We start from the raw sequence: 26,683 nt of genomic DNA, 5'->3' as shown, positions 1-26,683 counted from the left end.
CAGTAAAAACAAAAAAAATCCTACCAAGAACAAGTGCCGAGGGTGCCTGTTTTTCCCAGAGACTTTCATCAGTGTTCCTTCTTTCACAAAGATCTAGAAGGAAAAGAAAAAGTTGTAATCCTGAGACTTCATACTGGAGTTTATTAAGAAGCAAGAACATACATTCCGTGAGAAGGCAGCACTCAGCTGCTTTCATCAGCACAGTAAGGGATGGATACCTCAACACATGCTTCTAGCCCTCCTCATGATTAGCCTTAGTCTATGCCTGTGTCAGCCCCGCTGCTCTTTATTGCTTGCATTTGTCTCTGACAGTTTAGAAACTCCCTTGTGAGACACCAGGCAGTCCTCAGCATACTCTTCTGCACAGCCAACATCTACTGGGCTTCAAAAGAAGAACTCATCCCCTAATTATGAAAAATCAAACGAACCGAAAAGAAATATTGAGACCTATTCACATAACTAAGCCTGTGTACACATACATATTTGCAAGCACAATCCCTTGTCTGTCCATATTATTATTATGTGTGTAAATAGGAATGTATGTGTAACCAGCTAAATGGTCTGAATGGAAATGTAGGATTGAATAACTCAAGAAAGAAATCTTTTAAAGTGTAGAGCAGTTTGGACCTAAGAAAACTGGCAATACTGGAAACATAAGAGGAAAATTTTACATTTGGGGCTTCAGCTATCCTCTTTCCTGTGTTTCTGTTCATATATTTGTAATGCAATGGAAAGTGCAGCAATGACAGCAGACCAACAAGATCCTAGGCTGCAGCAAGTGAGGATTTGCTCATACATAATAACTGTGGGCATAGGAGTAAAGGAAAGAAGCTGCTTACCTTTGTCAGGTCTCAAGTATGCAGAGATCTCCAGTGAGATACCCTTGCCTCCACTGTCAACCCTTAAATGAGGTCTGGGAAGGGGTGGATCCTGGCTCCATCCCTTCCAGTCACTCAGGTACACTGCATGCACCTGAGCTCCCCAGGGCTGATCCTGCCTACCTACCAGGTGCTCAATCACTGTTTCAAGTTGTGACTTAACATTTAAAAGTGATATCTTGTATTAAAAGCACACTGGAAAACAGTAACAATGAAAATCTGAAAGTATGTAATCCCCCGATTAGAGTAATCTTACCTAGCCAAATAAAGTTTTGAGCCTTTATAGGCTGCAAGCAGTTTCTGCTAGCATTTCACACCTTCCAACAGGAGTACAGAAGGAAAACAGCATCTTCTCCAGAACATGATACCCATGGGGTGGCTTAAGAGAGTGGGAGCAAGAAGTGCAATGGCCACTCACACATGTGAAATCACAGAGCACTGCCAGAGTGATGGTTGCTTACATAAACCAGCGCTACAACTCTTATCACAGTGGGGCAGAAAACAACACCTGTAGATGTCTGAAATCTTGCTATCCACACAGAAAGAGATAAAGCTGGCCGGAAACGATGTCCTTATCGGCACAGTTCTGCCTGCAGCACTCACCCTTCCTGGCTGGAGGAGGCCGCTTTGCCCTCTCACACTATGCTCAATGTGGACCAGCTTCTGCAAGTTTTCCTAAGGGAGAGAAGCAACATTTAGATGACTAGATGGTGACTGCTCTTTAGTCAAACAGGCATACCGTCCCTCATCCCTCCTCACCATTTTATTTCTCTGTAACAGTGAAGTGATATTAGAGAACTAGGTTTCAGAGAGAACTAAGCCCACAGTCTTTAAGTACAGGAAGTCTTCTTCCAGCCTCATAGGTTCTATAGAACCTCACTACCTGCATTCGCATCTGCTGTGACACCGTACACTGATAACTTTTTAACACCCGCCCCCTCGTCCTTTAGTTCACTTTCAGAACAGCCCGCTCACTCCATGCAGCATTTATACATTAGCATCTTCACTAGCTTTCTTGATCTGCAAACCAAGAAACTAGAAGCAGGAACGAAATACAGTAACTACTCCAATGCTTGCTTATTAGTGGCATAACATGGATAATTCAGAGCATGCTTTGACGCAGTAAGGCCATCGCTAGGATTATCTGGAGGTTTGTATTCTGCACTAACAGATTAGTGACTTTGAACCAGGGAATTCAGAAGCTTAACTAGTAAGGAGGTATTACCATCGCATCTCTTTTGATGATTTGCAAAGATCAAGAAGCTCATCAGCAGACTCCAATACTGTTGACTACTGTAGGGAAAGGCAGGTAACTAGCTTTAAATCACTCCAAAAAAGCAATAGTCACAAGCCAGTCAAAGAAAGAGTTGCTTACCCATCCCAAGGATCAGGGCTCACCAAATACTCAAAAAGAAGGGATGACCAGGTAGAGAGGAATTCTTCCCTGGGGCAACCAGCCCTTAAATAAGGCTTAGGGAGTGGTGGAACTAGGCTCCACCCCTTCCAGTCGCAGAGATGAATTGTTTTCCCCTGTGTTCCCAGGGCTGGCTGTGTCCCTTCACCAGGTGTTCAGTCATCAGTTCAGACTGTGACTTAGCAGTTCTCATACAACTGCCTGCCTGACTTGAGAGCACAGACAGGGTACGGACACATGACATTAATTTATCTGAAGATGGTAAATGAAATTAATCTAATTAAGTCTTTACAATCATTAAAACAAAGATCGTATTGGATGGAATATGTAGAAGAGGAAGGAGGGTCTGCATCTGAGCAATACTGCTAGAGTCTCTTCAAATCATTTGTGTAGCAGATACTGCTGCTAAAACCCAGGCTTGCACACAGTTGTGGTTTTATCTGGTCTAAGCACTAAAATGAGCTGCACAACAGCACTGAGATATCACTAGAATGTGTCCAAATGTTAGCACTCTCTTGTCCAAGTTAACCTCTGTTCTAACTCCCTGATTACACACACAGAAAAGCTACTGATTAAGCATCATATTGTGATTACACACACAGAAAAGCTACTGATTAAGCATCATATTTGACAGTTTCATGATCTGGAAGCCTTTAACTACTTTTTGCTATGTCAGAGAATGACATGTTCACCTTTGCTGCACTGACTGACTTCAAGCTATCCCTGGGCTTAGTTAGATTCTATTAGATTTTAAAGTGTAATCAAGGATGTATCTAAGATACACAAATCAGTGACATCTACTAAATAAGCTAATTAAGAAAACCATCAGATATCAGAAGGAGCGCATCTATGTCAGCATAATGTTCTTTCAGGCTAATTTATGTTGAATTTCAGCTAACAATTAATGTAGCTATCTCAGCTTGCTTTCTGAGATAAACATGAAATAGCTCTGTATGTGACTGCTCTGGTGAAAAACTGCACTTACTTAGAAAGGTTTACTTCTAAATCAATAACCACATACCAAACACATTAGACTACCTACAAGCCTTGAGTAGCACAAGGCTGTATTGTGAGCACACAACAGAACTGGCAGTTGACATATTTTCAACACTTTCAGCCATCAGGTATATCTTTTGCAATGCTGCAACCAACAAACAGAATTTTTCATGTAACTTCTAAAATGCTACAGGCTTGCAAAATTGAAACAATATATAAACTAATAGCACAGGAACCATCAGCTATAATGCAACAACTGACACTTGAAAAAGACATTTTCAGAGGACATCTCCATCACTGAAAGGTATTTTAGCCCTAGCAAAACTTGTCAAATTGACATCTTCCAGAATAAAAGCCCGTTCTTCATCTACAGAAAAGGCATTGCCTTCTTGTGAGCACACTCTTGGCAAGTACTGGTGCTACACACTGTGATTTCTATAAGTGTGAAAGAAGAACTCAGTTGCTGCCAGTCAGATACACTGCAGCTTTTCTTAGGACTGCTCGTGACATGGCTGTTGTAATGCCGACTTTTGCGACATGGACATATGTTCACCAGAAAATGGACAAAGATGTATCGAACGCATTTCCTGTAGGAAGTCAAACAGACATTGCATGTGAAGGATTGTGATTTATCTGGAAATGCGGGCAGCTTAGGAGGGTATAATTTCCTTAGAGTTCCCTAAAACACTCTGTTTACATATAATAGTTTTTTTCATTTTTCTTAAAACCCTATTCATTCTTCTGTTAAATACCCTTCCAAAGCTGGAATTCCAAAATTAAAACAAAGCTCCACCCAGTTAGTACTGCAAATATGGAGTGGCTAAAATCCTTCTCTGGAGAGGTTAGCAATGAACTGCAGCTTCTGTATGGCAAGCAATATTATCATTGCATCCACAAAGGAGTACTGCCTCCTCAGAAATTCACCAGCTGCTAACAGCTACAATAATTTATTGTATCTAATCTATTGTATCTAATTTATCTTCTAGCATTGCAAGACCTCTAAAAGATTGAAGAGGTGCAAAAAGCAATGCAAACCCTGATCAGTTCAAGTAGTGGATGGCTCCAAGACTTACAGATAGACTCAATGCTATGTGGTGATGGCACAACTTCTGCCTCTACTTGCACATCTGTAAACTGCCAATAATATTTTCATAGTTGAGAAGAATGCTATGCAGATAGTTACTATGCTAATATGTCTGAAAGTCCTGGGCTAATAGTTCCCAGGGGAAGTGTGCTGAACTGTTGTTATAATAAAACAAAAAAGCCAATAACAAATCTTTTATATTCTGCAGAAGATATAGATCATAATTCAGTATTCCCGTCTGATATTTAGAGTATAGTTTGATCAGTTAATAAATAGCAGCAGAATACTTCCTCTTTCCAGATACGTGCCAAACCATTATTGCTAGAACTTCAGCTGAGTGCATGTCAAGTTGCTAACACTAAATTGAGTTACGCTGTTCAGATTGCACTGTAATTAAAGACACTTCTAAAATTCTTTGCATTTTTGAAAATCCGAGAGAAAGAACAGAACCTCTGGTTACAGTCTTCTTCGTTGGGATATTAAGCTATCTCTGATATCGCAGAATATTGAACTTCAATCCTCATGAATGTGAGAATCTTCACAAAACCCACAGTGTTCACACAGACAGGAGAGAAGGAGATTTTATTTCATCTCTTCCAGGCCATAGCTTCAAAAAGAGTAGATACGCTCTGACAGTATGATAAAAAATGAAGTGTAAAGGTCAGTGTGGAATGTGTGATGAAATTGTTCCCAAACAGACATTAAAGTAAATACTATACAGCCTGTTTTGTCTATAAAACACAGAGGGTCTGGTGATGTTCTTCAAATTAAACTGTGGATTAGTGGAGATAAGAATCATTTCACAGCAATGCACCACAGTAAATATCAATCTTTCATAAGAAGTATGAAAGAGCTACAAGCTAATCACTACCACTTCAAAGGAAGTTGCTTATTCCTTAGCCATAAGTATCAGAGAATCTCTATTTGCTGTTTTGATAACTGTTGCTTACTACTAGATTTCCTTCCTGCGTGGCGTGGCTTCCTGCAGAGCCAATCTAACCCACAAAAAACTCAGCTGTTGTCAAAATGAGTCAGCTGAAAGATTTGTAAGCGCTGTCAGCAAACTAACACCCATGTCTTAGTGCAATTGCATCCAGCCCAACGTTGATGCTCTCTGTTGATATCTTCTTAGAGGTTCTCCCCGTAGGCAAAATCCAAAATTGAGTTATTTGGTTTATACAAAAAAAACCCCATGATACAAAAAAACAGGGTTTGAACTTTCATGACTATTTCCACCAGTAATATAACTCCACTGATTTCACTGCAGTGGGAATGAAAATCTGATTCTGTCCACTCTCTTACACAGAGAAGTATTCATACAAATCTCCCATATATTTGAATAAAACCTAAAGAAGCAGAGGAACCACAAAAAGATGTGGGACCTTGCTCTGATAGAAACTGAGCTCCTACAATTCTCAGCCTCTAATATGGGTGTCCCTAAACCTGTGAGATTATGGTGAAAACCTGAGATCTCAATTATATAATTAAATAAAATTTTTATTTTGGTAAAAGAATGTTTTATTAATGAAAAAGGATGACTGGGAAGCCTATGCCTAGGGAGAAAATAAATCAAACCTGTTGAAAGCTTTGTCCAGCAAGTCCAGGGTTTCAGAGTCATTCTGTTAAGTGGCTAGATTACATTTCTTTTTATGGTAAAATTTAGGCTTGTTCAACAACATCCTCCCTGCTGTCTACATGCGCTTGTCTGGTAGCAGTACAGTGTTTGTACAGTAATCAATTAATTATTGGTGAAAATTATTTGGAAATAGTCCATATAATATCATTATTTCCATGCATCTCCTTTCTATTATGCTTCTTTCCTTCTCTTTCACTATTGCATGTATGACTGCAACGCAACTATCATTCCACCTTCAGAAACTTCCCTCACAACTTTTGTCCTCATTCTGCCTGATACAACGGCTGTTCCAATAGTAATGCCTAAGGTTAAACCCATTATGAAATGCGTGACAGGTGGCAGCAGAGGGGCAATCTGACAAAAAGGTGTAGAGAAAGCAAAAATATGGAACTGAACTCCTCCATGTGGAAAAAGCAGCGCCCACTGACAGCGATTGATGATTAATGAACACTTATGTAGGCCCAACAGCGAATGCAACACAGCGAGGGGTGGGCGGTGCGCCTCAGCAGCGTGACAGCGGGTCACCTCCTCTGGTGCAAACTCGTACAAACATGGTGTGCAGGCTCTTGTTCATTGCTAATGGTGGTGACGGTTAAAAAGACAGTGTTTCCCATGGTAATCAGGAGAAGTAAAAGAAATGCTGTTCCTAAAGCGAAGGTTGGAAAGGTTTTGGGTTGTCACAGAACCATACCAACATAGTAATACTGGCATGACTGCTATGTAAAATTTTCTGAGCTAGGTGTGGTAGGACAGCAGGGAGTTGAGAAGCTTGACACTGAAAAGTAGAAAAAGACACAAAAAATAGGCCCAAGCTTTTTTTTTTTTTTTTTTTTTTTTTTTTCCCTCTCCCCTTTTTAAGTTCTCACTATGACAGTGTAGTTCCAAACACTGAGTTTTGGCATTAAAACCTTAAACCTCAGGATGCTCAAAGTTTTGATCTGTTGCCATGGCTTGAGATTGTCTCCACACAAAACCAGAAACCTACTAGTTAGGCTTCATGTCGATCTGCAGTAATCTTGCCACTGACTTCAGGAAAAGCAGGTTCAGAGCCCTAGCCTCAGTTTCTAGATATTGGAAGGCATAGGAATCAGATTCACAAAGCCAGGTTTCTCTATTCACAGAACTGTATGTACTTTTAACTACAACTTATGTCTTTCTGATACAACTATTACCAGATTCAGCTCTTTTCTCTCTCTGGCCATGAAGTGATCATCACTGAATACGGTGCTCTAAAATAGCCCACGAACACATGGGCTGCATTTATGACTTTGGCACACACATCAGAGACACTGCTTTTAAATCTGAGCAGCAGGGATTGTCAGATGTGAGCAGAAGTTGAGATTCTTGGCTCTTGGGTTCATCTGCCTTACTCCTTCACCCTGCAGCCAGAAGGCAAAGGCATTAAAGGAAATGTGCTGAGCCAGCAGTGCTGGTATGCGTCTGTAATGGCCCCCAGCATGTCTTTCCTTATAAATTCCCTATTCTTTCAACTTTAAAATCCTATTTGAAAACAAGCTCCCGCTGAGTTGATACTTCATTTCTCCCCTTTACGGTTAGGTTTCTCCTCTTTGTCCCTTGGATTTTATGTTATGATGCCTGAGTAATTGTTAATAACCATCTTCTGCTAAGCAGATGAAATAATGAAGAAGCAACTTGAGTGCCAGCTGTAATTAACTACGTGGAAGGATGTTTGCACTGCGAGAGAGATCTCTAATTTAGCAAAGGCATAGTAAAATCCCAAGGCAGACTGCTAAAGTCCACAACATCCGAGTGAGAATTAAAACATGAACAGCTTCCCAAAAGATACGATGCATTCCCTATCACTTGGAATTACTGTGATTCAACACAACAACAAAATACTTCCTCTGGACGCTACATCTGCGCAAAGACATAGTTCTACATAAATGAGCCTCAGGAGATAACGTAGGGAATTTATCTGAAAGTGTGAGTGGCTGCTAAGGCAAAAAGAGATACTTCCTCTAGCTATGATGCCACCTGGAGGTCCACCAAGTTGAATTTCTTTGGAACCTGCTGCATCCCCGTGTCTGACCCTCTCTACAGCCTCCCAGCTGGCACCTTACTGATGTCAGCAGCAAGACTCCTGTCATCTTAGATAAAAATCAGATCTAGATCTTTGGAAACAAGTGGTCATAAAACTAGTTATACTTCAGCTATCTTTGCCAGTAAATTAGGATTCTGATACCACGTGAAAAATATGTCATAGTGACTTAATAGTGAATGTTCATTACTTCAGAGAACTACATGACTTATTTAGATACGTAAATCTTAATTTAGCCATGAGCTATACCCTATGAAAATCATGGCCATTTGGCTGCTTCAACGTTTACAAGACTGTAAACCAGAATAAATTCTTCAGTAAAATGGGATTCCAGAAGAGAGGAAAACAGACATAAATGACTTTGGAGCATATTTTTGACAGCACATATTTAACGACTTCAGCATTTAATATCCAAAACCATCCTAGACTAAAAACATAACTACAAAAATTCCCATCTCTCACTTCCTTGTGTCACATCCCATTTCAGCAATCCCAAAAGGAAAAAAAGCACTTTGTGCTGCTTGCTACAGTGACTTGCACCTTGCACAGCTATACTACCTATTCCATATCTGCAGTGGTCTAAACCAGTTCTGTATAAACTCTTGAGCTTCACCCTGCAGAAGGCTTCAGAATTTAACAGATATGAAGTCACTTCATCAAATGTACAGAGAAGACTGTTGATCAGGAGAGAGGGTATCAGAGTAGCACTCACCCCTTGGAGCATGCTCTCATTGGCTTGATCCGCAATTTCAGAAACAATGAATAAGGCAGCTGAAGAACGAAGTAAAACAAAGGCCACAAATAATGTCAGAGAGGAAGAAAACCCAAATCCTTTCTGTTTAGAAGGATATCCTTAATTAAAAAAAAAAAAAAAAAAAACAACCCTTGGCAGCAGCTCTGTAAATCTTTTGGCATCATCAAGATGCAACTGCCCAACAAGTTCAAGACCCAGAAGCTTCCACCATCTAAAAGGATGGCAGTCCAGGTGACTTAACTTCCCTTACTGCCAAGGGAGAGCATAGGACATGCTTTTTTGACAAGTGTGCATGAAGTGGTGACATGAATTAATATCTGGATTCTCCACTGTTAGCTGGCCCAAGGGCAACAGTGTAACAGTTTAGATCTTTATTTCAAATCTCTTTTCCTGTGGAGCAGGACATCCTACTTATTTTTGGGCCTAATTTTGGAGCATCTGAACCATTGCTGGCCAGAAGTGTAATGAGCATGCACTGAACACAAATAAGATCAGCAAATGTAGCTACAGAGCCTGAACATTGGCTTAAATTGCTGCTAAAGCCAGCATACCTAGTCAGTGACTAGGGTCCTACGTTTTGTGAGACTCTACTATTGGTCCTAACCTTCAGTCACAGTCCTTTTTGCTGTGGGTTGCTTTGGATTCACACTATAAGAGAGGCAAACTGGTTTCCTCAATACAGCGTTATCCTTCTTACTTCAGCCTGGAAAGTACTACCATTCATACGTAGGCTAAACCTCCCTTTGACTTCAGTGGAATTAGGAGACTCCTGCTTTATCCATTCAATGTGTTAGAAAGGGTGGCGTTAGCAACTGCACTTCAGGATCTGTTCTTCATTAAGCAGAACAGATTTTTATGCACTTTATGCTGGGTTTACTTAGTCTTAAATAATACAGTATACAGATATATAGTTCAAATCTGGGTGTCTCCAAAGTTGTGAGAGAGAGCAGGCACGTTCAAGATAGTGGTATACAAACAAGTAGGTGGACAAATCCCAACTGGATTTACAATGACCAGGCCAAGCATGGATGGAGGCAAAGAGAACTAGGGTTTTTCACATGATGGAGGCTGAAGTAAAATGTCAGCACCGCATCACTGCATGATCATTTCTTTTTCTGTAAGTTAATCACATCAAAGCCATTGAAAGTCCGCACATTTCACTGAAAAAGACAGGGTTCTTGCCTTTAATAATTCATTTAAGTTAGTAATGAATTACTGTAGACCTTACATCTAACCCTTATCTTAAAAAATAAGCCCCTTCTATATATTTTCAATATAGATCTGGCACCTCTTTAGAAGCAGAGTTTGTGAAACAGGACTTGTTGTTCTACCCATTTCATTTTACCTTGTGTGGCTTCATACTCCATAGAATCAGGGCAAAGATTATTCAAGTAATCTGTAGAAAATAATGAAACAAATCAAAATTCAGATCCATATGATCTGTAGTTGGATTAGCAAAATTATAGGATGTTTTATATTACTGTCCTATACTACTTCATTCCCAAATAATTAGATTTATATTGCCGCTTTCCAAAGTGAAAGATCTGTGGTAGTATTCTACCTTGAAAATCAGTGCAAGAGAACTGATTCACACTTGGACTCACCACAAAACTCAGCATAAACAGCAGAACAACAACAGTTATTTCCTTGTTTCTCAGCTAAGATAATTGCCGAGTAACACAATTTGACAAATAATTCAAATAATTATTCTTCTCATAAATTCTGTTTTTCCCCCAAATAAACGGTGTTGGCTGTAATGACGTTTTATATATTAATACCTGATGTAAGTAGTCTGTTCTTTGCCTGAGTCTTTATGCCTTTAATTGCTGTAATAGAGAGTACTACTGTTTTTTTTTAATTGAAGTGTAACCATGACATGTTTCATTCATCTCTGATTAATCCAAGCTCTTAAATTCTACAGCCAAGAATAAGGCCCACGTGCTGGGAATGGCATTGCTCATATATCTGTTCTCTTGAACATCCTGCCAATATGCATTTATTTTTCTGGGGCTGTCCTCTCCGTGGCACTCCAATAACTGCCCAGCTTTCTGGAGCCAGGAGTTCAGTTCAGTTTCTTTTTGCCTGGAGTTCAGGAAAGCTTCTGCCTGCACTCAGTCATGCAGGAAGGGGCTGTTTGGTATAATCAGGCAATATTTAATGTTACTTTTTATAGCTGCAAGCTCTGTCCTTGGCTATAGACATTTAATTGAGCAGGTAGCTCTTTTTGGCTCAAGTACAGTGACTAGCAACCAATCTCCTGATGAAACAATCTTCCCTGTCTGATAGGAACAGACAGTTATGAACACACAAAAACACCTGTGTATTTTCTTTTTTTTTTTTTTTTCCCCCCTCTCCCCCCCCCCTTCCCTTTCTTCTCTCTCAACACTGTCTAGGGGATGTGAAGGACTGCACTGTTCCAGACCCACACAGTCCTAGTAACCAAGTAGCTGATTTCCTGGAATATCTTGAACCAGCAAAAATTATTCCAGTGCACAAAAAACATTTCATGTTTCCAGTTAATGCCAATACTAGGGGACAGGGAGGAGCTCAAGTTGCTTCAAGCATGGAGGGAATGTCCAATCATTACAGCTGCACTCAGATTCCAGCTGCCTCAAAACAGTGTTTCATGTTTGCATTTTGCCTCACAGACCATGGAAATGGATAGAGAAATTGGGAGTGTGATGGCAGCATTCCCAAAAGGGAAATGAAGAGCACATTTGAGATGCGGTGTTTGTGCGCACTGAAGAGACCGTAAGAATCACGTGAGGCAACTTGGTACCTTCAGTCAGGGAAGCAGCCCTTAGTGCAGGAAAGCTAGACAGACAAAAAAGTCCTATTATTGGCATCCAGAATTCATTGCTGCTACTAAAAAGGAAAAATCAATTGTGGAAAATGACTCGCATCCCTGATCAAAGTATCTGGAGCAAGATGGAGCTGCTGCTAACGTGTGCTGTGAATAAAAATTCATATGGCCCCTCTGCTCTGATGCATTTTTAGGTGCTCTTTCTAGTATGTCATGCCTTTCACCAGCTGTTAAGTATAAGCAAGATTTGTAGCTTCCTTTCTACTGTCCCACTCTTAGCTCATCTAGCACACATATACATATTCTTAAGACATATTCCCTCTCTACCCACACATACACATATTCTTAAGACGTTTCTCCATCTTTGTGTAAGGATATATATATTTTAAATCTGACAAACTTCACAAGGGTGAGATCCATTGATACTTTTTGATACACTGTTGATGTAAATCTGGATTTCTGCCTCCTAGAAAGTGGAGAAATTGATCTGGAATCTTCACTTAAGTTTAGCACTAACCTTAGGTCTATTGTACATGGGGTTCAGGATACAGTACTGGGTACAGCTGCTTTGATTGAGTAGGAGGCAATAGTGCTTGCCACTGTCATACAGCACGCACTTCGGAGTGCCTTCCTTTGCAGTGACTCCTGTGCCCAATTACCTCTGACAATTGCCACTGAAATAAATGAAATCAAACCTGCCTGCTGGCAGTGAGGTTCCTGAACTCTGCCTCTGCTGACTCAGGAAAGGGGAAAGGCAGGAAGGAATGGCTAAAAAACCTGGCATACACTTTTTAGTGACCTTTAAAGCATGGTTGAGCTGAAGAATTGCCTGCTCCTTCCCAGGCTCCCTGATATTACCTGAATCCTGCTTTAAGTACATTGAAGTTCCCAGGAATTCTCACCCATACTGCTCCAGCCCTAGTTTAGTTGTCATGGCACCCACGTGTAGCACACTGAGTACCTTCGAGAATGAACTTGTTTTACTGACCTGTGAGCATCACACGATACTGGAAGACACGCTGCACCACTTTCAAAAGCTGGTGTTTCACATTCTGTGGGCTTCCACCAGAGCTCTTCTGTCCTCAAGGGAAGGGAGAGGAAACAGAGGTGAAGGATGTGTGAGCTCAGCAGCAGCTGTCATCTCCACCTGATGTGTACCCTGAAAGTTTACTAACAGTTGAATGCAAAAATTCCACTGAATCATTCACAGTTTACCAAGTGCTAAGGGGTATTTATTAAGTACAAGGTAGTACTTTCAACAATTTATTTTCTATGGCATCACTCACAAATTGTCTGGACTCAGAGGGAAGAGGGAGGAAAGTAAGAACTAGTTAGAAGGTAAAGGTTTTAGGATGGCATATGAAGAGTCAGAAGTATCAGATATCAACAAGCTTTTTTTTTTAAAAAAAAAACTGAAAATTTCTTCTGCCTCCAACTTTTTAGTACCTTATTTCAAGATATGAAATTAAGCAAAATACAACAAAGCATCTTCCTGTGATTTAGTTAGAACTTGTGTTCTGATTTAATACACACATGGAAAGGCAGCACTTTTCAACTGAGTTTTCCCCTTTAGATTCAACCTATTGCTTTTGACTACAGATATACCAAGTTAAAATAGGAAAAATTTGCTGTTTATCTGTGAAGTGTCTCAACACTGCTGCAAAGCCAGCAGCAATCCACAAAATTCAGTTTTCTGAAGTCTCCACATCTCCAGAGGAACCATGAAACAAAGTTTGCAGGACCCTGAGGGAATGGCACAAAACCCAGGTGGTTCTTTATGAGAATTGAGTCCAAAAGCAATTCAAGCTTCAGGGGTTTCAGTGTTCATTGACTAATGTTTCTGCAGCATTTTCCACTTTAGGAAAGTGGACAGAGCAGAAGGGAAAATAGGAAACTTAACTGTTTAAGGACTGGGAAAAGTCAGTATTTTCCCAGGCAGAAGAAATGTTTAATGTTATGGCATTATCCTAACTGCTCAAGTCACAGGTTAGAGAAACAAGATCACAGTATCACAGTATTGTAGGGGTTGGAAGGGACCTCCAGAGATCATGGAGTCCAACCCCCAAGATGAAGACCTCAATTCTTTGTTGTTAGACTGGGAAGTTAACTGTTGCCAAGTTTTTAAACATGTGATAGGAAAGGTCTGATAGACACCTCTCCCATGTTTGTGTGCATGCACACATGCAAATGGATAAGAAGTAACAAAGCTTACTGATTCTAAAGTAAAATCTTGCTATTCTCTTCTTAGGAGAGGCTCCATCTGCTTTCTTAGACTCCAGGATTAATAGTTGAGACAGGAGTTCATAGCCTGGTGGTCAGGAGGGATGCTGGGAACACAGGCTATCAGTAGAAAACCTGCGTTTTCCAGATTCAGGTCCAGAGCAATGTGAGCCATCAGAGCTCCCCTCATCTGCTAACAGGAAGTAATTATGGCAACTGCAAAGTATCTGTTTATAAATGCTGACTTCCAATTGTCTTTTGAAATGAATTGTTATTTTTAAGAATGTTATTTTTAAATGTTAACATATGCTGCAGGCTAAATAACCTTTAAGGTCTGATCACTAATTTATCTTCACAGGCCCTCTTCTATCCAAGTAATCATTGCTACTTGTCTTACCAGAGAAAAAGAAACATGGATTCTAGATACATTTTATAGCACCATGACTTGGACCATTTCATCTCAGTGGAGCTAGTGTAATTCAACTAAACTTTTCCACTGACAAATAATTTTGCATTTTTGAAATTACATGAACTGCCTATATTGCAAATACTTTAAAATATAACAAAGAATCATGGCCTCAATTTTTGTCAGCTGTATCTTGATAGTGTTTTTGAATCATTCAACAGGAACAAACTGAGTTAAGACAATGGAAAATGTGTTTCTTGCTTACTGATACAGGCCCAAAACTTATAAATCATTCAAGGAGTCTGGATGAACAGAGCACTGCATTTGGCAGAGGAGGTGGTATCTTTCTTTGCAGTTCAGTTGGCTGTCACCAGATCCTCTGTGAGCAGAGGAAGCATTAAAAGGCATTTAAAAGCGCAGAGAAATCCAGTTCTAAAGATGTTGTGGATTGACCCCAGCTAAGAGCTAAGCACTCACGCAGTCTAACCCTAACTTCATTTTGGTTAGGCCCAGAATAAAAATGATGCAAAGTGGAGTGAAAGAAGACAAAGTAACAATAATAGTTATTAATTTGAACACAGCCACACTGGGATTTGTATGTTAATATATATGTGAGAAACTATTCTACTACCAGCATATATTTCAGCAAAGATGTGTTCACAAGTCTGTATATTCACAAATATATTCTGTATACATAGAAGAATGCATGGGCAACAGACACGGACACAGAAGCACATGATGCAGATGTGAACGTCCCACTTCAGTTCTATTATCAAGATGTGTGAGGAGAGGTCAACACTGATGGAGTTGCATTAAAAAATTACCTCGAGTGAATCCTGTGGCACAGCCATGTGTCAACACAGGTGGAAAAATAAGGGCGCCTTACCTCAAATTCCTGAATGACAGTAGCCAGCTGGGAATACTTAAGGCAGGTTTCATCTAGCAGAGCCAAATTCTTGTCAAACTGCATAATGTATGCTGTGTGGTGATTCAGTCTTGATTTTCTGGAGAGAAAAACATCAGCAACTTTCTGGTGTTCCTCCCTAAGGCCACAGAAAGAATAAAAGGTAAACAAAAACTCTCTCACTGCAGCAGCTCTATTCATCAGACCCACAGTGGCAGCTAAAGACTAGCTTAAATGGCAGGAAACATGAAATACTTCACAAACACAATAGCAATCTGCTGTAGATCAGGCACAGTGAGAGATTGGTGAAGTGCTGTCAATTCTCTGGCTATGCCAGTGCCATCACAACACTGCATGTCTGTAGCAGGCAGGATGTCTCTTTCCAGGACGCAGTGTCTTCATCTTTTAGGAGACCATTCAGCTGCTGCAGGGCTTTGAGAACTGGTTGTGGGGAACAATATGTCTTCAGCTGTAATATCATATCTTCAGTTCCCCCTCAATGCCCCCTGCTCACTACTGCTCCACCATTAGTTGTCTCAGTACCCAGTAACACAACGTTGAATTATTTATGAAGGAGAAAAGAGGATAAAAATCTGATGTCACAAGAGTAATCATAGTTAAGAGACAAATGTGAGTTCCTGGGGATATCAGGGCAACAGAACATCAATGAGAGCACAGGCAGGAGTGACTTACTGTAGACCTAACGGGCAGTGGTGACCTAGGAACCTGTATGAGTGCAGCCCTATGCCGTATGTGATTCTATTGGTTTGAGGCAGCATAACCCACTTTTTTCCTCTCATACCACAGAGGCTGTGGGGGCCCTGTAGTTCTGTACTGTAGAGGAGCTTAAGGCATTTCATCTGTGTTCCTTCTGCCTTGAGAAATAGTCAACATGCTGCTAGAGTAAGGATATGATTTCTATAAGGCACAAGTCATTCTAGATCACAGCTAGAAGCATCTCTGTGTTAAGATTCTATAAATCATAAAATAAATCGTTGAATTTGCATTTAAGTCCTTCCACCATTCATGGCAGCCCCGTGCTGGATACAAACCAATATACAGCTCTCTGTAGCCTTCCCTTTCCTAACTGTGTGATTCAAATTGAAATTATAAGGCTCATAAGGAGACTCACGCCCTGCATTTAGGATCATTACTGAAAAATTCTCCTGATACAACTGACTTCATTAACTCCATGGCAGCACAGGGATGGGATCAGCCACAAAGAGTGACACTGCCTGCTGGAACCTAGCATGATAGCTTGGGGCTGCATCAGTTGTCATACAGGAGATCAGCTTAAGCAAGGGACTATGCTGGCTGCTGTAGATTTAGTCAGTTTGGGGCTGCAGAGGTGATTTTCTTAAACACTGTTAATCTGGGAGATTAATAGACTGGAGCTTGGCATCCTGGATTAAAGTCAGATGTTTCTTTAGCTGAATGGTATTTGGAGTCTTGTTCTAGGCAGGTTCTTATTCTCTCACAAAATCACTCAGGTTGGAAAAGACCTTCAAGATCACAAAGTCCAAAAATCAACCTGACCTACTGAATCCCATCGGTAAACCATGTTTCTTAATATTATGTTCACACTTAAATACCTCCAGGCACATGAACTGAACTACTTCTGTGGGCAACCCTTTCCAATGCTGAACTCCCCTCTCCATGGAGAAATTCTTCCTCCTATCCAATGTAAACCTCTCCTGGCTCCAGACTGTTTCCTCATGCCCTATTAGTAGTCACCCCAGAAAAAAAAGACTAGCACCTTTCTTGCTGCAGTGGTCACCCAGGTAGTTGTAGAGTACAATGAGGTCTCCCCTCAGCCTCTTTTCCAGACTAAATAAACCCAATTCCTTCATCTACTCCTCAGTCTTGTTTTCTAGTCCCTCTGCCAGCTTAGTTGCTCTTCTTTGCACGTGCCCAAGTAACTCAATATTCTCCTTGTAGTGACAGTGATGCACCTAAAACTGAACACAATATTTGAAGTACAGTCTCACCAGTGCAGAGTAGAGAAACAATCACTTTTCTTGTCCTTCTGGCCACACATTTCTGATACAGCCCAGGATGCCATTGGCCTTTCTGGCCACTCAGGCACACGGATAGCTCACATTAATCTGACTGTCAACCAGTATCTCCAAGTCTTTTTCTGATGGGCAACCTTCCAGCCACTCTTTCTCAAGCCTGTACTGCTGCATGGAAATGTTACAATTCGAGTACAGGACCAACAAATGCCACACAATTGGATACAGCCCATCAGTCCTGCCTATCCAGATCCCTTTACAGAGCCTTCCTACTGCAAGCACATTAACAATCCTGCCTAAATCAATGTCATCTCCAAACTTTTGGAGGACACACTTGATAACGTACAGATATTTGCTAGATACAGAACATACTGGTACATCCATATACTTGACAAAAACATTAAACAAAACTGGCTCCAAAACAGAGCCTTGGAGAACACTGCTGATGATTGGCTACCAGCTGGATTCAGCCTCATTTACTGTGACCCTCTGAGCCTAGACATCCAACCAGATCTTCATCTAGTGAACTATTCAGCCTGATAAAGCCATGAGTAGCCAGTTTCTAAAGGGGAATGCTTTGGACAACAGCTTCATTAAGAGCCAGGAAAAACACATTCACAGCCTTTCCCTCATATACTAAGTGGTTCATCTTGGCAGAGGGGGATATAGAAGTTAAGGCTGAACCTACCTTTCATTAATTTGGGTGCATATGATCATTCAGTTGTCCACTGTGTGCTGCCTGATCACCTTTAGGATTATCTGCTCCATAACCTTGCCTGGTATTGAGGTCAGACAGGCAGGTGTTTAGTTCCCTTCTTGCCCATCCTGCAGATGGGTGTCACATTCACTAGACTCCAGTCAATCAAGACCTCCCCAGTTAACCAAGACTGCTTACAAAATGAAAAGACTTTGTTTTGTATAAGGGTGTTTGGCTTAGCTGGAGTCCCTCAGCAGACAAGCAGTGTCTGCTTGGCTTGAAGGCCTAGTCTGTCCACAGTCCCATGTTGATGTTGGGGGTAAAGTGTGCTTGTCTGAGAGCAATACAATTGCTGTGTAGATTGCTGCAAGTGGAGAATTTTCTTTAGGACCAGTTCAGATTTTTGAAGCCATTCCTGCCTTTCACAGCTATGTGTACGAAGCTTCTTGGTGAAGACTGTGAACTGACTTGACTGAATACACAAAAGAAAGGCAAGAGGATAACACATACGAAGCAGGCTGTCCTTACACTGACTGATGAGGCCATCTCAGAACTGTGGGCTACGCACTGCATGAGTGTTTCAGTATTTAGTTTCTTGGCCTGACAGTCCATATGTTTACTTCCTTCCTGTATGCAAGATCTGCCACAGTAGTTCAGCTTCTTTTCATTCCTGCAATTATCCCAGCCTCTGCTGGGGGGGGAAGTGGTCAAGAAAACAATGGGCTGAGGAGGGTATGCCAAGGCTATCATAGAATGGCTTGGGTTGAAAGAGACCTCAAGGATCATCAGGCTCCAACCCTCCTGCTGCATGGAGGGCCAGCAGCCTCCATATCTAATACCAGACCAGGCTGCCCAGAGCCCCATCCAGCCTGGCCTTGAGCACCTCCAAGGATGGAGCATTCATAGCCTCTCTGGGCAGCTATTCAGCACTTCACCACTTTCTTGGTAAAGAACTTCCCCTTCCCCTCCCCAGTATCCAACCTACACCTTCCCTCCTTCAACTTAAAACTATATTTCCCCTTGTTCTGCCATTGTCTACCCTTGTAAAGAGTTGACTCCCCTCCTGTTTGTGGGCTTCTTGTAATAACTGGAAGGCTACATGAGGTCACCCCACAGCCTTCTCTACTCCAGGCTGAACAAACCATGCCATTAATTACTTACCATTTAAGGACTCTTTCTTCCAGTTCTCCCAAGATCTCTTGGTGCAATTCACACATTTCAGGGAGCTCGCTTAAGCCCTTCTTGAGTTCAACTACTTCCTGTTCATCTTCTTCTCCAAGTGCTTTCAAGATACCTTCATATAAATCCTGCAAGCAACAACATAGAGATTAGGCAGGCAGACTTAAGAGATCATATGAAGTTATCATTTTCTGACTCCTGAACTACACTTTCTGGGAATCCTAAGATACACTATCAGTAGTGATAGATCATTTGCAGTACAGCAAAGAGATCATCACATATTTTCTTGCATTCACTGTTTATATGCATTTGCAGATTAATTCCACAATACTGTTAATCCAAAATTGAACATTTCACCTGGTAAAGCCAGACACTTGTGTATGCAATGAGTTCACCTTATTTGCTTCCCTATTTTCTTCCTGCTTTTCTGGGTGTAGTTGATCTCATTTTACAGTTTCTTAATCAGAAATAGTTTTTTTTTTTAAAAAAAAATGAAAGATGAGAATCTCCATCACTGTGCAGACCCACAATATGAAAGAAAAAACACTTCTACGTATCTTGTACTATAAATTACATCATTCATCTCCAGATACAAATCTGAAGAGAAAGAAGCTGTAAGTTTAAGCTATGGAACAAATCATTTTTTATATAAAACTGAGACTTTTTTCATCATCTGAAACATGTATTTTACCCTGAAGTGGTTAATAAATTACATAATTTCCTCAATATTAAAATGTATCCACTTTCAGAAAGGGAGCTGGGGTGGTGGTTGACAGCAGAATCCACATGAATCAGTAGCGTGCTCTGGAAACCAAAAGGGCAAACTGCATTTTGGCATGCATTAAACACAGAGCAGCCAGAAGGTCAAGAGAGGCAATTCTCTTGCTATATTTAGCATTGGTGCAGCCTCACCTGAAATACTGTGTGCAGTTCCTGTCTCCACAATCTGATAAGGATTTTAAGATTCTAGAAAGCATCCAGACAAGAGCACCAGTGCTGGTAAAAGAGCTAGAAAACACATCCTACAAGGACAGGCTGAGGACACATGGGTTGTCTGGTCTGGAGAAAAGGAGGCCAAGAGGCAACTTCTCTGCTCTCTGTAACTTCCTGAGGAAGGAAGCAGAGAAGGGAGGCGGCAGTCTCTTCTCCCTGGGAACTGATTAGCAGGACGTGCAGAAATGGCACAAAGATACACTAGGCAAGGTTCAGCCTGGATAGTAGGGAAAAAATCTGGAAAAGAAGCCTGGACCAGGCTTTCTAGCAAGGTGGTTGATGCCCCATGCCTGTAAGCATTCAGGAGGCATTTATATAATGCACTCATTAACGAGCTTTAACTTTCAATTTGCCTGAAGTGGTCAGGCAGTTGGACTAGGTGGTGTTTCAAGGTTGCTTTCAATAGAACTATTTTATTCTACTCTATTCTATTCTGGTACATAATAGAGTACTTGATTAATTGTGCATGGTAAAATGTTTTTCCCAGTTCAGACATGGGAATTAGGAATAAGGCACCCATCTGAAAATCATTCCAAGAGCAGACAGCATTTGTTTCTATCCAAAGGATTACTTAAGATCTCCCTCATCCAGAGCTCTGGATGCTGAAAAGCTTTCAGGTTAGATCCTGATTCCTGTAGAACCCATCTTCCCTGCTTCATACTTGTGAAGGACCCCTGACTGGCACCTGGATGTACTTCAGGAAACGGCTGCTGTGATGCCCTGCCTCTTTCCAGGTTCCTTTTAGATACTGATGTTTTCCCTCCCTCCTGCTGCCAGATAGATCCCCTCGTTATAGTGGCAAGAGGATCTTAGGCGTTCAGTTCTGACAGGCTTTATGGAGGTTTGAATGAAAACAGTGGCAACAGGGTGTAAGGCAGTGCACATGCAACACAGCAAGGCAGGAATGACAGTGCTATGCAGAGGCCTAGTTTTCTGTTGTGGATTCTGGCCACCTTTCCCAAAACTTAGGACACTGTAAACAGACTGATTATCTTCATAGACCTGTCTGGCAAACCAGAACAGGAACTTGTTTTCAATAAAATTAGATGGTAGTAATTCCAGCACCCGATTCTTCAGTGTTTCTGTAAGGTGCAGCTAATTGAATAGCATTAGCATAGTATCCTGTGCTTGTCTGAGGATGGTCCTGCAGCACTGTTACAGGCTTAATTATGCTTTGTATTCTCTATAAGGAGTTGAAACTGAGCCAGACAGGTGTGCGTTTCACCAGTGGCAGCTGAGTTTAGAGCTGAATTTCCCATTTCTGGCATTCTGGCTATCACAGTTAAAATACCTGTACCTAAGTGCATCCCTCTTCGTGATAAGAGCAGGAACTGAGCAGTCACGTGGGATGGCTCAGAAACCCATCTTGGGAGTGCTTTTTCCAATTATTTCTGAATCCAAATAAGCCACAAAGTGCCTGGAGTTTTTGCATGAGATGAGGAAAAATGGGGTAAAGATGCAAATGAAAAAGTGAGTAAATAACCAAAACTTGAGTAGAGAGACCACATTAACTATGAGATTTGAAAACTGGTGACTCGTTCTGGCACAGCAGCTGCAGACCAGCAGGTTGCAAAGCTTCCTGCCTTACAAAAATATTGTTTGTCCTTATCTGACTTTCTTTTGTGTTTATGTGAAAGTAAGTCCAGGGGACTGCAGTGTTCTACCTTGTTGCTAGCCAGCCTACACAAGCTGGTTCTTCTAGTAAGTATCTCCAATTGGGTCACTGTTGGGGCCAAGTAGGGAAGCTATGTTAGTATTTTTCCACTGATGTTAGCCTGATGGTGTTGATTACTGTGACTTAGATATTTTTTGCCCTAGATGATTAGATTAACTCTACAAGCTGCAGAATAATCTGGACAGTATATAGAGGACTGTAACATATTTAGAACCTAAACAAGTGCTTCCAAATGAAAATGATATTAACTCAAATAGAAGAACTTCCCCCATTATAACTTAACAGTTTCCAGTATCCTAACTTAATGATTAAGCATTGATAAAATAGTGACAGTTTCCCTGAAGGCTGCATATGAATTGCCAGGTCACAGCCTGAACCAATGGTTGAGCATCAGATGAGGAGGCCTGAGTAACACATGGAGCTCAGGTGCCACTGACACACCTGAGTGAAGAAGGGGTAGATCCTGGGGTGGGGAACAGCAGGAACTCGTACCTATAAGTTAGAACCCCTACCCCATGTTGAAGTCACAAGCATAGAAGAGCAAAAATCATATTTCTTATTATTTCCAAGTAATTTCTACAGGCAGAAAATAGGTTTGTAATTAAAATGCCTAAGTACTTTGCTTAAACATATGCTTCAGAGCCAAATTCACTATATTCTCCAGAGGGAGCAGAATAGGGTAGAATCCTGAAGGGACTGGGAAAGCCTTGAAGCATCCCTTTCCTGGGCCAGTTACAGCATAGGCAAGAAAGCCATCACAACAGTAATACAGCACTACAGGAACCATAATGGTGTGCAGCCATTAACAGCATTGCTAATTACAATAAAGCAGATGTCCATATAGAAAAATATTCAAGATGTATCAGGGACCCAGCTTTACCTTCCAGAGGCAGAACACATTGCAAAGGAGAGGCCTCTCCTAGACACTCTTTTAAAGTACAACATACTATACACATACTCTAGTTTAGTCCTGAATTTACATGCTTTCTATAATGTACCAAGTAAAGCAAGTAGCAAAACACTGGGCTTGCCTTTGATGCCTTCCAAGAAACGCACAGTGGAGCTGAAGGTACCTTTGCTATCATCTCCAACACTGCAAACAATAGTCTAAACTTGATCTGGCTTTTCAGGAAAATAAAGGCACTCCTGTTATCGAATTAAGTCCCTGTAATACCATAATGTAATGAAAAGCACAACAATAACAGCACACTAGCAAAGCCCTTAGCTACAACAAACAAGAACAAGCCCAAATGCAACAGCTGTAAACACAAAACCAAAGGGGGGTAGGGGAAGCTGTTTACCTTTCAAAGGCCTCAAGTACACAAGAACCTCCAGTGAATACCCTTGCTTCCACTGCCAACCCTTAAATGAGGTTTGGGAGGGGGTGGATCCTGGCTGCACCCTTCCAGTCATCATGCACATTGCATGCACCTGAACTCCCCTGGGCTGGCCCTGCCTTCCCACCAGGTACTTAATCACTTTTTCAGGCTATGACTTAGCATTTTCCCTATACTCTCTACAGTGTGTCTTGTTTGTTTAGCTGCCTGAAAACACCTTTGTAGATCATGTTGAAGAACTGCTACTTCTAAACCAGAATGCTGCAGAAACATGGAAACTGTATGCAAGTATGTGTTTGGCTATGTAGCAGTCAGAGAAAATGGGAATAGGTAAGACAAATGGACAGGTAATTTACCACCAATAATGAATGAATGATGAAGGGGGAGGGGGTGTGGGATAATGGGGGGGACAGGTAATTTACCACCAATTTATGAAAATTGGAGTGGTGGACTCCAATTTAGCAGCTAAAAGTATGGTTTCCAGCTGACCAGCTGGTTAGTTTCTGATTTGCTGAAATGCAGATGTCTGCAAGATGTTTGTCGCATTTAGGGTTGCTTTCCCTCATGTCTCTGCTGTTAATGTCTGAGGAGGCTCTTCAGCATTTCAGCTTACTTCTGAGGTCCAATGAGCCAAGCAACAGTTCAGTGCTGACTTCATTACTCTTTTTCTCCTTGAGAGTCACAAGGATAACCTGAGGTTATTTTTTTGCCTTCTCAGGGAATTTCTTTCCAAATGGTAAGCATGCTTGCTTTGATGGCTGTCATTCCCTACTGCCTCATAACTTAGATCTCAGGTGTTCACTGCTACCTAAGCAGTGGCAGGTCTGCTACAGGGACAGAAAATTTTCTGCAACAAAGCCACTAGCAGGTTAATATCATACAGGCAATACAAGTGATTCCTAATAGACATGTGTGTTGCCTCATTAACTTCTGAGCTTAGGGCTCTAGTTTGTTCGTTGTGACTACCTGTGTCAGAGTGTGAGCCCCAGCTTGTACAGCTGCCCTATCCCAAGCTAGGCCACACTGAATATTACTGGAATTGCACTATCAGAAAAAAGAAGCTCAATAGGAATCTGAGTGAATCCATTGAAACCAATCCCCCAGTGTCTCAAAGCTCTGCCCCTGTCTAACTCTTTCTGAAGAAACAAGGTGTACCCTCACCATCCCCTTCTTTGACCTGGACCTACTGTGCATATTACACCAGTCTCAGAGCCCCTTAAGTGCTGCTGGGCAGCCCTTTTCCCTGTGAATGAGAAATGCTAGCAAGAGGAATCTGTTGTAAGAGGAGATTAGTGGCATATTCCTTTATAGTGCTTCAAAAAGCATTACTTATGTGTAAGCCATTCTTCCTCAAATTCATCTCAGCTGCTTCAATGCTTTTATGTCCCCTAAATTACAGCTAAGATTCTGTGATTCTTAGATGACAATTAGGTTTCAATAATTAAAATGATTTACTTACCACACGTAACAGCTGGAGCATCTCCACATACCTGGAAAAAGATACTAACTTTTATTAATTGCCATCAAACCAATGCTGAATAAATTAGGGTGAACTGCATAGTTTCAGTCTTAAGAGAGCAACAGACGGACTGTAAAAGTAAACTCACGCTTTTTCTGAAGACATCAGTTCCTGGGCAATGAGGGAAGCTCTGGGTTGGCCTTCTTTCTGCAAACAGCAAAACCCAGAGACAAGTAAGAGATGTGTCATGCCAAGATGGGAAACAGACTAAGAGAGCAATTTGAACTGACATATTCCTTCAGTAAAGATAGGGACCATGTCTTTATTCTTTGCTATTCATCCTGAATCCTCTCCATGACAAGGTATTTCTGCTATTCATACACTAATAGCACAGCGCAATGTAACAAATGGTAAGGGAGATGCCAAGTTTGAAAAACTGTTTTCTTATGGAAAAAAATCCGGAAAATATCTGTTGATTTTTACAGGTCCAGAATTTGTTAGAGAAGCGAAAAGTGTTTAACTTCGACTAAGCTATAGCTTCATGGCTGTTGAGGCTTGTAACATGGGTTTAGTACTCTCAATTAAATGGAAGTGGGGATTCTTTATCAAAATGGTCATATTCCAAAGTGTTCTGACTGCTGTAAAACCTGTGGAAGCAAAGAAGGCAAACAGCTTTACTTTGTGCTAAACAAAATTACCATAAACGTATTCAGAAAGCAGTTTATTATTCCCACAGAGAATACTGTCTCAAATCTCAGTGCCATGCACTTAACCGGCAAACATCTCAGATCTAAGCACCTTAGAAAGAAGAAAAATGTATAACTGTAAGGTGAAAATTGCTAATTAGGTATTTGAGTCCTAAGTCATGACTCACCCTTATGAAAAAGCATGGAAGTATTCACCGACAGTGAATCTACTACCGAAAGTTTGACTTATTTTGCAGTGCTGAAATTGAAAACTAAAACAGTAGTTTTGAATTAGCAAAGTAGCCTTCGTGATCTACAGTGGCCCATGGGAAATGTGTTTAGTAGCAAGACTTAATGACATTGTGTGCCAGGTCAGCAATTCTGGAAACCCATTGCATACAGATCCTGCTTCTGAAAGCACAACCAGGAGAGACTGGAACTTGTGGAGATGTAATGCAGTCCCTTAGCACAACAGTTAGACAGGAAATTTGTGGTTACACCTTCTCCATTGATTCTGAATGAGAGGACTAGTAGTTGTCAAAGAACACTAAGCTTAATCATGACTCCTCAGAAGACATAAAAATGCTGACTTCCTAAATCAAGTTTGATAATTCAGACAAACAATTAAGATTTACACTGTAAAAGCAGATTTGAGCAGTAAAAATGTCTAAGCCAGTGGAACATAAATATAGACTTTCTCCTCTCTGTCCCTTTTCCCCATTAGCAGTCCCTTTGGATGCAGGTGTCCCTTTGGACACATGATAATGTAGTGTTTGAGCTGTTAGATGTGCCATTCTGTTCTCTTCCCTCCCAAAGTTTCTGGTTCATTCTGCCTACAGTGAACTGAAAGCATCGTGAGGAAAAAAATGAAACACTCCTTGAAATGTTAGAAGCTTAAGTACAGCCATGTGGATACTTGGAACATAAGAAACCCGCGTGCGAGGTCAACTGAAACAATCAATATGATTACACCACCCAATATCCATAAATTAACAGAGGAATATGTGATGGAAGAGAAATCATATTTTTAAGATTCTTTTTGTTTTAATAACCTTAGGTATTGATTACAAAAGCAAGGAATTCAAACCTGATGCTCAAAAAACAAGCAAATTCATCTCTGCCCATTTCAGAAGAACAAAGGGCCAATCAAAGTATGCTGCAACGACTACACATGTAAGCAGAGGAAATGCTTCTCCTTTTGTGAGGCGACTAAGGACCCCTGGCTTCCTCCTCTGTGGTTTTCACTCTGGAGGTGATGGACCTCAAGGATGATTATGTTGTTATCAAAGTGCATATGAGGGAAAAAGTCCTAGAACACTACTGATGATGGGTTGGATGAATGAGGCTTCATGTATAGAAAATAAACACAGTCACTCTTTTTAGCAGTGCCCTTTGCCAGGACAAGAGGCAGTGGGCACAAACCGGAAAACAAGAAGTTCTGTCTAAACAGCAGGAAGCAGTTCTGCCTGAGCAAATGACATCGCACTGGCA

General features: G+C 41.1%; 1 protein-coding gene and 1 long non-coding RNA gene across 3 annotated transcripts in view; one reads left to right on the top strand and one right to left on the bottom strand.

Moving 5' to 3' along the window:
- Positions 1 to 26,683, bottom strand: part of FGD5 (FYVE, RhoGEF and PH domain containing 5) — an 88,766-nt gene that overhangs the window by 18,530 nt on the left and 43,553 nt on the right. For both annotated transcript variants that reach the window (XM_042823267.1, XM_042823266.1), the window contains exons 4-12: positions 24,655 to 24,713; positions 24,507 to 24,537; positions 19,025 to 19,170; positions 15,137 to 15,293; positions 12,613 to 12,700; positions 10,167 to 10,217; positions 8,780 to 8,838; positions 1,482 to 1,553; positions 25 to 93 (exon numbers count right to left, since the gene is read on the bottom strand). In XM_042823267.1, the coding sequence (XP_042679201.1) occupies positions 25 to 93; positions 1,482 to 1,553; positions 8,780 to 8,838; positions 10,167 to 10,217; positions 12,613 to 12,700; positions 15,137 to 15,293; positions 19,025 to 19,170; positions 24,507 to 24,537; positions 24,655 to 24,713 (732 nt within the window). The remainder of the gene's footprint in view (positions 1 to 24; positions 94 to 1,481; positions 1,554 to 8,779; positions 8,839 to 10,166; positions 10,218 to 12,612; positions 12,701 to 15,136; positions 15,294 to 19,024; positions 19,171 to 24,506; positions 24,538 to 24,654; positions 24,714 to 26,683) is intronic.
- LOC122162704 overlaps positions 1 to 26,683 on the top strand; it is an 82,486-nt gene that overhangs the window by 12,736 nt on the left and 43,067 nt on the right. The gene's annotated exons all lie outside the window — the stretch shown is intronic.

This window comes from Centrocercus urophasianus, unplaced genomic scaffold (assembly GCF_019232065.1).
Source record: "Centrocercus urophasianus isolate 14NV4802_14NV808 unplaced genomic scaffold, USGS_Curo_1.0 seq_22, whole genome shotgun sequence".
NCBI classification, from domain to species: Eukaryota; Metazoa; Chordata; class Aves; order Galliformes; family Phasianidae; genus Centrocercus; species Centrocercus urophasianus.
Note: the sequence above shows the minus strand (reverse complement) of the source record. Positions and strands in the feature narration are given on the sequence as shown.